The sequence below is a fragment of the Cucumis melo genome, chromosome 6, assembly GCF_025177605.1.
Source record: "Cucumis melo cultivar AY chromosome 6, USDA_Cmelo_AY_1.0, whole genome shotgun sequence".
NCBI lineage: Eukaryota > Viridiplantae > Streptophyta > Magnoliopsida > Cucurbitales > Cucurbitaceae > Cucumis > Cucumis melo.
The window spans coordinates 23,815,748-23,828,719 of record NC_066862.1 but is presented as its reverse complement, the minus strand read 5'-3'; the positions used below and the strand labels follow the sequence as shown (position 1 = coordinate 23,828,719).

Sequence of the window (12,972 nt, the reverse complement as noted above, 5' to 3'; positions counted from 1 at the left end):
CTTTCACCTAGTTGTGGACGACTACTTTATATTTGTCAATACTTTTCCTCCTACCATAGTTACTCACTTAACCTTGACTTAATAGAATAATGATTGAACCATTACAACTTTACGTAAATAGATTATATATGTCGTTTTGTTTTATTATTTGATAAATAAAATGAAAGTTCAATATAGATTGATATCTATGTATATGGCTTATCGTCGGATTAAAATTTCCTATTTGTTTTGTCGAATAATAAAACATTTTTCATCCACATGATCCGGTAAGAATCCAATCATCATTATGTGTAGCTAAAGTTAAATTATGGACCATCTAAAATCATTATACAAAAGTAACGAACAAAATCGTCTCTTTTTTAAGTTTCATGTACCAAATAGATATCAAATTGGCTAAAAGTACATTTTGTTCGGGTAAAAAAAGAAACATTGTAAACTTAGCTCTAGCATTTTTATACCAGAAATTTTGTCAAAAATGACACAAGAGGGTAAAGGATAAATGGCTAATTTGATTTTTATTTAAAGAGTTTGGTTTTATAAATAAAATAAAATAAAATTCTTATATTTATTTTGGTGAGAAAAATAACAAATAAACTAATAAAACTATATTAATTTAGTACGAAATTTAAATTAATAAAAATAAAGTTAATTTTCGTAAATATAACTAAAACACAAAAATATTCACGGTTCGTGTAACAAAAAGTAAAAGCCCACGAAGCTGGTGCCCCAATTTGGGCTAACAAGAAGAATGGCAAAATAGGAAGTTCACTTTGGATAAATGGCAAATTTATTTTTAAATTGACAAAATAGCAAATCAAAACAATTTGAAAAAAAAAATTGGGGGAGCATTGCCTTAAATGCCCTTGCTAAATGGCAAACTTGATTCTTAAATAAACCTCAAATATCCTATAATTAAATAAACCTATCCACCCACAATGGAAGATTATACTTTCCCCCGAAAACCAGAAAATAACACATTAAATAAAACTATCCACCCACAATGGAAGATTATAAGTTCTGCAAGCTTTTCACATTTCCTTCAATTTGTGCAGGCATTCCACCATTTCACATTCCCACTTATTTCATATTTGGAAATACTAGGAGATTTTGAAAAGTCTTCACACCATTTTGAACCATAATCTTCAAATCCCAATCTTTACATTCCCACTTATTTCACCGTTCATTCACTTCTGTTCGTGTCTTCCACCTTCTTCAAGACTAATCTTTCGTTTAGCGCTCTGGTTCACCATTGCTTCAATTGAAATCTTCAGCGTTACGTTGCTTCCACCGTTCCTTGAGCATTCATACCTTGAGTATTCCTTTCAACATTCCTTCCGCCAGCGTTCTCTGCAAGTTTCGTCCCTTCAGCGGCATTCGTCCAGCGTCCCTTCGTCCATTCCGTTGCTTCCACTGAAATCTGCAACCCTAACAGAAAAATCGTCCCTTCCAAAAATAATTAATTGAAAACTATTATCCTAAAATATTATTAAATTAGCAAGATTTTAGGAGAATGATAAGAAATTTAAATTCAAGTTGATTCAAAACGTATAATATAAAAATAAATTCAAAACTGTTATTCTAAATTATTATTAAATCAACACAATTTTAGGAGAATAAAAGGCCTTAAATTCAAATTGTTATATTTAGCATCTTATTAGGGATAAGGTATAACATTTGAATTCAAAATAATGATTATGTATTATGTATTATTTATGAAATTATTATTAAAATCAGCACAATTTTGGGGGAATGAAGATATCGTAAATTAAGTTTGTTATCTTTATTATCTTTTTAGGGATAAGGTATAAAATTTAAATTCAAACTAACGATTTTAGAGTGAGATATATATAAAATCTAAACTCAAATTGTTAATACATATCGAATATGTATTATGTATTATGTATTATTTGTCTATTTTTTAATAAATAGTTTGAAGAATAAAAAATGCGAAATATTTGAATTTATTTTTGACATTATTTTAGGGATATGAGGTAATTTTTGAATTGATGATATAAATCTAAATTCAAATCATTATTTAAAATATGTATTATGTATTATTTAATAAAGTTTTTGATAAATAGAATGAAATATAAAGAATCCGAAGTATTGAATTTATATTTACTATTATTTTAGGGGTATTATCTAAAATTTGAATTCAAATCGTTATTAAACATATGTATTATGAATTATAGAAATATAAAAACGGTTAATTAATTGATTGGAATCCTAATAATTCGTAAATCTGGTTGAAACTAGAGTCATATTTTTGGGAGATGTTGGTGCAATCTATCCCAACAACAAAATATCATGTTTAGTTAAGATTTACCATAAATGAATGTTGTTTTCAAATATACTGAATTCGTGATCTATGATATTTTGCCTGATTTTTTGACTTATATAAATACACTATATATGTTTGAGAAGAATTGTCCTTTGTAAAGGGTATAATCGAACAAAAAAACAAAAACAAAAAACAAATCTATAGCGGGTCATTTTGAGATAAATCAAATTATTTTTTAGATTTTCTTTTCTAAAAAAAAGAAAATATCATGTTTAGTTAAGATTTACCATAAATAAATGTTGTTTGCAAATATACGATATTCTGCTTGCTTTTTTGACTCATACAAATACATTTTATCTGTATGGGAGGAATTGTCCTCTGTAAAGGGATATAATCGGGCAAGAAAAGTAAAAAAATTCTACAGCAGGTGGTTTTGCTATAAATCAAATTATTTTTTAGATTTGCCATTTACAACTCATTGTGAAGCTATTGCAAAAAATTTAAAGGGATGTACCGAAGAGAATGACTGCCTTCAACAAAAACCGTTACAGAAAACAAAAAACATTTACTAAGTAGTGCAACTAATCGGGGCATATATAATTAAATTGGCAAGATTATTTCAAAATGTTTATTGAATAGAAAATAACTTATTAGATTGGCAAGATTATTTCAAAATGTTTACTAAGTAATGCAACTGATAAGGGAATAAATTATTAGATTGGCAAGATTATTTCAAAATATGTGAAAATAATTAACTGAAAAGTATTTTGCTAAAATATTATTAAATTGGCAAGATTTAATTTTTAGCACAGTTCTAGAACAATTGCAGAATCAATTTGAATCATCAATACCCTTGTATGTTAAATTATTATTTCATAAATAATGTAGGATAATGAAGAAGTCGTCACTTATCTTTAGAATCTAAATTGTTATTTTTAGCATTTGAATCATCCAATCAAATCGTTATCTGTAGCATCATTTTTAAGCATAATGTATACAATTTGAATTCAAAATAACAATTGTGTATTATATATTATTTATGAAATTATTGTTAAATCAGTAGAATTCGGGGTTGAAGTTGCTGTAAATGAAGCTTGTTATTTTAGCATTATTTTAGGGATGATAATCTAACTCAAATTTAAGTTTGGTATCTTTAGCATAATTTTAGAGATTCAAACAAAATTTAGATTTAGAAATAAGGTTAAAAATTTGAATTAAAACTAACGGTTTTAGGGTGAGATATATATTTCTAAACTCAAAAAGTTAATAAGAATCAATTATGTATTATGTATTTATGTATGTTTTTTGATAAATAGTTTGAAGAATGAAAAATGCGAAATAATTGAATTTATCTTTGTCACTATTTTAGGGATACGAGGTAAAATTTGAATTCAAATTGATGATTTTAGGGATGATATAAAATATAGATTTAAATTGTTATTAAAAATTTGTAATATATATTATTTAATATTTTTTTGATAAATAATATGAAATATAAAAAATTGTGAAGATTTAAATCCTAATAATTAGGTGATGTTGAAACTAGGGGTGTTCACGGTTCAATTCGATTTGGTTTGAAGCTAAAACCGCATCGAATCCAAAAATGCAAAAAAAATATCATCCGAAATCGAACCGAACTGCTCATCTGTGTCTAATCGAATTGAAACCGAACCGCTTATGCATAAATAAAACCGAATCTAAATTCTTTATTAACATTATACATAAATAAAAGTCCTACAAATAAATATAAATTAAATTATTATACACAATAATTAAGTAAAATATATAAAAGTTTCATACACACCTTACCCTAAGTTATACTTTTATTTAATTATTATTATTATTATTTAAACTTTTTAAAAATAAAACGGTTCGGTTCGGTTTTAGAATCAGTTTAATGTCTTAAACCAAACCGAACCGCATAAGAATCAGTTTCAATTTACACCAAATCGAATCGAACCGCATACATTCGATTTCGGTTCGATTCGATTTGGTTTTAATTCGGTTGCGGTTCGGTTTTCAACTATTTTTTGAACATCCCTAGTTGAAACTAAAGCCTTATAGGGGATGTTAGTGCAATCTCCTGCGGCAAGAAAATAGTTTTTGATTTAGTTAAGATTTGCAAAAAATGAATGTGTTTAGAAATAGACTATACTTTTGCTCTATGATATTTTGTTTGATTTTTTGACCTATCGGACAAAAAAAATTGTTTTGCCATAAATCAAAATATTTATGAGATTTGTTATTTTTCTGTTTGTTATCTAATATTTTACTATTTTGATAATTTTATCTTAATTTTAGATTAAAAACCAAACCAAACCAAAGCTGGAGGGGGTGGGAATTGGTTTGGTTTGGTTTTTTGGGTTTGTTGTTGCGCTCGTAAGATTCAACACATAAACGTGTAAGTTTTTCAATTGTTTTGTACGAAACGGATCATGTGAAACAACAAAAACCAAAAACAATCCATTGAAATCTATCTATCTGTTCCACCAAAAGCCCTTTTCCCACACCGCATCCACCGGCCCATCTCCGATCAGATCTGTTCCCTTTTTCTCTAGATCTCCCCACCAACGTATATCAAATAAAGAAAACAACCCTTCGACTGTTACAATCTAAAAACTTCCTCGCATTTATGCAGAATTCTTGCTTCCAAATGCTCAATCATGAGCATTTTCGCTGAAGAAATCGCTGAGATTGGTAAGGTTTGTGCATCGATTTCGCTGAAATGGGATCGGCCCACTCCGTGCAATTAGCGGAGGAAAGAGAGGAGGAGGAGGAGGAGGAAGAAGAAGACGACGATGAAGATGATGGTGATGATAATGTCGAGCCTGCCAGAGCTGAATTGGGTAACTATTTGGTGAAGAAGGTTATCGAGCAGGAGCCGGAGATGCTACCTTGTCACGCATTAGCCTCGCCGTTGTCGCCTCAGCCTTCCTCCATTGGTACACCACGATTGGGGCCGGCGATCAAAGTTTGGGACCCGTATAACGTCTTGGCGCCACCGCCGCAGCTGCCTCCTCCACCGATGTTCACTCGGAGCTTCTCGTCCAGTTCGATTGACGACGATCGGGTGGTTATGGAGGTTTTTCTGATTAGCCATGGGGAGTGCGAGTTAAATTTGAGGTCAGACTTGGTCGGCGGGCGATGCCCTGAGGCGGGTTTGACTCCGAAAGGGAAGCGGCAGGGGAGAGCGTTGGCGGTGTTCTTGAAATCTCAGGGTGTTCGTTTCAATGCCGTGTATTCGTCTCCCTTGGATCGGGCCCGATCTATGGCAGTTTCCGTTTGCCAGGTAATAATTCCGTCGCACTATTATGCTCATCAACTGTTTGTCAGTTGTCCTCTGAGGCATTCATTTTCGTTTTAACTTATGATTGAATCCAGGTAACTTTGTTTGTCAATCTCTTGTTCATCCTCTGTTTGAATTTGATAAAAAACTTGGTTTCAAAGAACCAATAATGCCAACTCAGAATCTATGAAGAATTTGCAATAAACTAGCCAAATAAGGAATCGACTCTGGTGTGCTCATTATAGTATTATAGTCCAGGCAAGCAAGCAATGGATAGTACTAAGCCTTACCCAACTGTTATTACATTTGAATACTTCAAGAATCCCACCCAGATGATGATATTTTTAGTTGAATGCTAGAGGGTTATTAATGATTTGTTCTCTTTGGGATGGATTTAAATTGTTGGAAGTTTTGGCTGTATGTTAGAAACTATCTCCTGTATATTGCATTGTTATAGAATCGAGGTATTTGATTGAAACCCGTTGATATCTGTAGCTGCTACTGGCCGTACAAGTGAACTGATTAATGCCTGCGTTACATTATATCTTTGATCTTTTTCGATTTCTGGATTGTTTCTTTTTCTTGAATTGTGCAAGCCATTTCTGGAACGAACTTGCAGGAAATGAATTTTATGGAGGAACAAATACAAAATTCGGATGCCCTTACAGAGATGAGTCAGGGACACTGGGAGCGTTGCCTTCGGTCTGAAATATATACACCTGAAACATTGAACTTCATTGATAGAATTCAACCTGACTTCTCTCCACCAGCTGGAGAATCACTAAGGCAGGTTGAATTTCGTATGGTTCAATTTCTTAATGGAACCATCTTGGAACTTCCTGAAAAGTTGAGGTCAGATGTTTTATTGCACCGTCCTAATGATACACTTCAAATGTCACACGAACTAACCAATTCAATTCGCGATCGAGATGGGCATTCTCTCCCATCCCCACATTGGGATTTGCCTCATAGGCAGCGACAGGGGATCACAAGAAGAAAGTCTGGCAAAAGTAGGCTACAAACTGTAACTAGCACGGGAGAACATGATGTTGAAGAGGAGGTCTCACCTCATGATGCCACTCACCAAAGTACATTAAATGATCTAAGTATCAGGAACTCTTCCTCTTGTACGACTTGTATAGGCATCTTCACGCATGCAATTCCAATTAAATGCCTCCTCACCGGCCTCCTCGAATGCAGCTTGGTAATGCTGCACAAGTTTTGCATTGAAGATTCATCTGTGACTGTTTTACAGCATTCACTAAAATCGGGCTGGCAGATAAAAACATTGAATGATACTGCACACCTCAGGCTTCTCTAATGAAAGCAATTCCACTTCCCTACTGATCGATTCCAATGCCATAAGAGGATCTGTTATCACAAAATGGCCAAAGCTGCCATTTATATAATTTTTGGATTGAATTTTCTCTTTAATCCTTTTCCTCGTGTCTTTTGCACTAGCGGGCTATATTCCTGAATCTCTGTTGTAATCATTTTAGTATTTATGATAGATTCAACCCACACACCTCTCACAAAAATATGGAAAAGTGAAAGTTGCTGTATCAAGTGATTCTTTTGATATGTACCATTTTATCATTGATCTTATATAATTTGAGCTCTGCATACAGGCACGATCTCCTCGTGAAAGCAGGTCAGTATTGCAGCTCGAGACGAATGGAAATCTATTTGGTTGTTTATTTTGATCAGAAAATGTTGTTCTTTTTCTTTCTTATCATTTTCAGACATTGTTAAGTGGAAGCAAAAACTCCTGTTGGCATAAAAATACTTTTACGTTGGTTGTCCTTGAAGAAATTGAAGCGAAAGGTCATGGACAACCAAATTGCTGCTAGAAAGTAGAAAGAAAGCTTTTTCATGTTGTCATAAAACGGTGCCGTCACATGGGTTGTGGGTCTGAGTTTAGAATAAAAAAAGAGAGCCCTTTGAGACTGTGGAACTTCTTGTACCCCATTAAACGGCAATTCTTCTCAGATCTCACTTAATGGTGAAATCTTTCTGTACTTTGAAGAAAGAAACCAGCCAAAAAACAAACAGATCAAAGAGAAAACAGTGTTTCTGTATCAGAAAACTTACAAAACGATCTCATTTGGTAACTTCTTGCGGATAAAACTGTCATCCCCGTGATGCTCCATCTCTCTGCCAACAGTTACCCACTTACCAAAACTCTCTCTTCTACTGGGGTTATCCGCTTCTTTTGCCATAATTCCCATAAATCTTTGTATACTAGTTATTTCTTCTTCATTGGTAGCTATTGAATTTCTTACTGAGATCTCTCTGCATCAAAGGCTATGGCCGCGGTTTGCTTCTGTGTGGCCTTGTCTGTGGCCACAACTTTTGTCTCGTCTCCAGTGGCTGCCTCTTCCATATCGGTTTCTCCGCATGTTTCACCAGATAGAACTTCCCAGAATATGTCTTCGTTTTTTCCTTCTCCTGTTGATGACCATTCTTCCCCCATTTCTACAGAACTGGCATTGGCGCGGGGCTCTAACGAGTTCATGGGGAAAAGTGGGTCAAGTTATGTGAAGGTCAACTATGGAGTTTCAACATTTGGTCTGAGCATTTGTAGTTTGTATAGTTTAAAACTGTTTCTCAGTGTTTGATTTGTTTACAGTGATGCAGCTTCAGCCTTTATTGTACCTTTGGATTGAAGATTTCATGTTTGGACTTGTGTGCATTGAGATTCTACTTGTTGAAATGATTGTAATTTTCATTTGTGTGTTTTGGAACTCTTTTGATTGAATTGTGTTACCAAAATTGCTCTGTAGATGTAGATTGATCAATGAGGACGAGAATTACAAGTCTTTTAAAATCACTCTGCCTGATATAAAAATCTATTTATACCTTAAACTAATTTCCTTTATTAGTTCATTAAAAATCTTAAACATCCATTGCTGTAGATTTATTTCTATATTTGAGCGTAGCATCAGTGGAAGATTTAAAAGAGGAGATAATCAACTAAAATACTTGATATCAGTCTCAAAATAGTTTTTGTCTCACGTTTTTAAAATTCACTACTCAATTTTCCTTCCCCTATTTGTGCTGATTATTTTCATTTTTCTTTCTCCATTTGTCAACAACCACCGAAATGTTATGGAAGCATCGTCGTGGGGCATTGGAACGTCAAAACGTAATGGAGCGGATGAGTAAGACAGGAAGAGGAGATCAAGAGTGAGTGATTTAGAGGAGACTAAGGAGAGAGTAATAGGGAGATAGTGAGAAAGAGTGAAGGGAGAGCAGGAGAGAGGAAATTGGAGAAGAGGTTGAGAGAATAAGGAGAGCAACACAATGAGACAAGGACAGAGTAAAAGATCAATCCGTGCGTGTGAGGTTTTATTTTTGTAAATTTACCTGAATATTATCTTAGTAAAGGGGAAAAAAAAAAAAAAAACTTCATTTCAAAGGTAGGTGAAATTTCATTTTCTCCCCAATTTTGGGTCACCTGTTCTTGGACTGTTTAAACCCGACTTTGAGGTAGCAATACATACTTTATAAACAAAATTAACTTTTTAATCTCCAAGTCGTGATGAATATATGCGTTTGGTCTCTACATTTTAAAAATGTACATTTTTAATTTCCATGTTTATAAGACACTTTTGATTTCTATGTTCCTAGGTAATTAACAAAAAAAAAAAAATGCAAGGTAATTAAATGAAAATCGCAATGTAATAACAAAAATTCTTAGCAATTGAAAAAAAGAAAAGAAAAATAGAAATATGACAATATGATAATTAAAAACTACTTAGATGAAATGTAATAGATTGATTATCAGAAAATTAATAATTATATATATATATATAAATAAATAAATAAATAAGTAAGTAAGGTCATTAGATAGGAATCAATATAATTTGCAATTAAATAAAAATCAATATTAAATTAAATAACGTTGAGATGACAAATCGGTATCATTAATAATCAATATAAGATAGCATATAGTAATCAAACAACAATCAAATAGCAATCAATATCATGATAATTAGTAATATTCAGAGGACAATTTGATAACAATTAGACGATAATCCAATCCAGTTCCACAATTTTAACTATGAGGGCATTTTGATCGTTCCATGATTTCATTTGAGCTGAGGTTGTTAATTATCATTCTTTCAAATTGTAAAGTGTTGGTCATGGACTCATTTTCATTTTATATTTTGTCTTATGTGCAAGCCACTTTTAAAAGTCCTAAAAGTATTTTTGTTTGATTATTTTAAAATAATTATATAATATTTAAAATGAAAAAAAATAAGTGACGGTACAATTTTTAGAAATTATTCTTCTAATTAATTTAAAATGCCATGCAATTATTTAGAATAAAAAGGTATGTTGTGGAAAGTGAGGGACCAAATATGTTTATTTTTATAAACTTTGGAACTAAAAAGCTATATTTTTAAAACCCGAGGACTAAGTACACATAGTCTTCAAAACTTGAGGACTAAAAAGAGTTTTTTTACCTACTTTATACTAGTTGAACTATGTCCCTTTGATTTGTATATTTACAATTTGATCTTTATATTTTTAGCCAAAATGAGTATGACTTAAATGATATAATGATATGTTAGTGACCGAGAAGTCTATGTTCGTGTATGTTAGTTACTAAAGTTTGAGAAATCTAAAAAAAGTAGCTGGAGGGAAGAATCATTTTTAGTCCAATTTACCCTCCTAACAAGTCATAAAATTGTAACATATACTATATTTTGAGATAAATCTCAGTTATATATATAAAAGAAATCTTAGCTATTGTTCTATATTAAAAAATAAAATAAAATAGCACGTACTCATGGGTTTTTAAAAGAATTTTAACAATTATATCCTTTTATAATTATAATAAGAATAATTTATTTTATATAAAAAAAATAAATTTAACCTTAAGAAGTCGTTTAGAACAAAGATTATCTAAAACTATAATAATCACAACTTGCTACACTAAATATTATTTAAAAGTCTCCAATTAGCTACATTAACCACTATTTGCTATAGTTTTTACTATTTGACATTCATAATATTTTTTATTTTTTGCTATAATATTTACTATTTGTTTATCAAACTAAAATAATTTATTCACCAAACACATAATATTATAATCCAAATTAAAATAATCTACGCTCCAAATACAAACTATTTTAATCAAACTATAATAACTTAGGGACTATAATAACTCATTTTTCGCCCCAAACACCTCCGAACTATTTAGTTATCTTTCAAATTCTCACATCCAATATCTAACACGTTAAATTTATTTAAGAGATAAAAGATGTTAGAACATACAAAGTTTTTTTTATCTATTTATTTCAATAATTTAATTTCTACAATTTATGATTTTATATTCAATGATGAGATTCTAAAAGATAAATTTTTGTAATTTATGTCTTCTACCACTCTATAAAGTATTCATTTCAATCATGTTTCTTTACAAACATTTGAGTTTCTCTTCTATTTAGGTTTGCCTTTTCTTCTTTTTATATGTTTGTTTTGCCTTGTAATTTCGATTATCTGTAACGCCCCAAAGTAAGTAATTTTAAGATTAAGCATTTTAAGTTTAATTTTAAAAATTTGTATTTTCGGGTGTTATTGGTTAATTGGTTCAATTATTTGATTTGTTATTTGGAAGAAATTTGGTTAATTATATGAATGATTATATAATTAATTGATTTTGAAGTTGGAATGATGCTATATTTTTGTAAGGGGAAATATTTATCTTTGGAAAAGATAAAAGTAAATTGATTGGAGAGAGGGAGAATATTTGATTTAAAAAGAGGAATTTGATGAGTTTTAAATGAGGTGAGAGAAGATTTTGATTGGTTTATTTGGGGAAAGAAGGAAAAGAAAGAGGATAGTTAAAAATAAAATAAAATAATAATAATAATAATAATAATAATAATATTTTGGTTTAAATTTGGCATAGGGAGTTGTGCCATCTCCTTCATTGAGAAAAGAAAAGGAAACCCCAACCCTAAAAACCCTAGCCACCCTCTTCTGCCGCCACTGCTCACCTCTGCCACGCATCTTCACATTTCCTCCGCCAACTTCCGTTCATCAGCCGCTCCATCAACCGCTGCCCTTACCCGAACCCGTGCGTAAGATCCGCGCTGCACAACCACAACCCGAGCCGATCTACCGCCCTCAAACATCTCAGTCGTAGATTCGAGGCAAGTTGCACCGCCGTCTGCAAGCCGCCTTCGTTTGTCGCCGTCTGTAACCTTCAGCCGACCACCCACGTTCGCTTGAGTTGTCTTCGTTGTCGCATCGTTTCCATCAGCCGCCGCATCGCTTCTGTTAGCCCTCGCCTCATTCCATTGTCAGCAGTCTCCACTATTCCGTCAATGTCGAGCATCGTTGACCGTCAGAAGCCGTTACGAGCCGTCTTCGTTAGCAACCTACGCACGTGAAGTTCGAATCCCGTGCGCACGCCTGTGCGAAGTCGTCGAGCCGCCCGTATAAGCCGAGCCAGTGTCCAAGCCGCGCGCAACCCCAGCTAAGCTGCCCTTGCGCGTGTTAGTTGCCCTTACGCATGTGAGCCGCCTACCCGAGCCGATTTTCTCCACCTTAGCCGAGCTGATCCCTGTCTTCCAAGCCGTTTTTGAAGCACCTAGCTTATTCTTTGGCTTTTCACCTATCTTGGTAAGTCTCAATTGGGTTTTGGATTAGTGACTAAAAAATATTGAATTTGGACTCTAATTAATGAAATTTTGATTGTTGGATTAAATTGGTTAGATTTAACTGGAAACTGAGCTGGGAAATTGTCCAACTAAGTGTAAATCGAATTCGGCCTCTATTTTTGGGTAAGTTAAACCAACTGGATTTTTGGATCCTTATTCATCTGCGAGTTAGGATTTTATTTAATTTTATCTTCACGTATATTTGTTTTTATTTTTTAATGAGTACTTGAGGTTTTGTTTTATTTTCTACTTTTTAAATTTAAGAAATTTTACTTATCTTTTAAATTAGTAATGACTTCGGTTTAGTATAAGAAGTTGGATCGTTACAATTAGTATTAGAGTCTAAATTTTTAGGTTCTGCAGACTGACTTACGATGTAAGTCTTTGTCTTTGTTTTACCTTTATGGCTAATACGGTCCTTCGTCACTCGCCAGGTATGTTTTATGATTAAGATGATGTTATGTTTATAACTTTGCTTGAATTAAACTAGTTAAAGTATGAATGTTATGACTGTATTGTGAAAACTTTTGCTAGGTGTAATTTAGGAAAAATGCAGCCACATAAAGGTGCATGTAGAGGTGGTAGGGGAGGCCTAGGAACTGGACGTACCCAGCCTGGAGAGCTATCTATCGTACAAGCTGCCAACCCTACGACAGCCGTCACTTAAGCATAACTCGCTGCAATGGAGAAGAGATACCAGGATATGCTGAGGGATGCTTTAGCACCGTTTC

At 32.7% G+C, this 12,972-nt stretch overlaps 1 protein-coding gene across 1 annotated transcript; it reads left to right on the top strand.

Moving 5' to 3' along the window:
* Positions 1 to 4,695: 4,695 nt before the first annotated feature.
* On the top strand, positions 4,696 to 7,278 carry LOC103491727 (uncharacterized). The gene is made up of 2 exons (XM_008451789.3): positions 4,696 to 5,570; positions 6,187 to 7,278. The coding sequence occupies exons 1-2, from the start codon at positions 5,007 to 5,009 to the stop codon at positions 6,886 to 6,888; spliced, it is 1,266 nt and encodes a 421-aa protein (XP_008450011.1). The 5' UTR covers positions 4,696 to 5,006; the 3' UTR covers positions 6,889 to 7,278.
* The last annotated feature ends 5,694 nt before the right edge of the window (positions 7,279 to 12,972 follow it).

Excerpts from the sequence above, each read along its gene's own strand:
- LOC103491727 (XM_008451789.3), top strand. The coding sequence starts at position 5,007 with ATGGGATCGGCCCACTCCGTGCAATTAGCGGAGGAAAGAGAGGAGGAG. Across the intron at positions 5,571-6,186 it reads TGGCAGTTTCCGTTTGCCAG|GAAATGAATTTTATGGAGGA; the intron begins GTAATAATTCCG and ends ACGAACTTGCAG.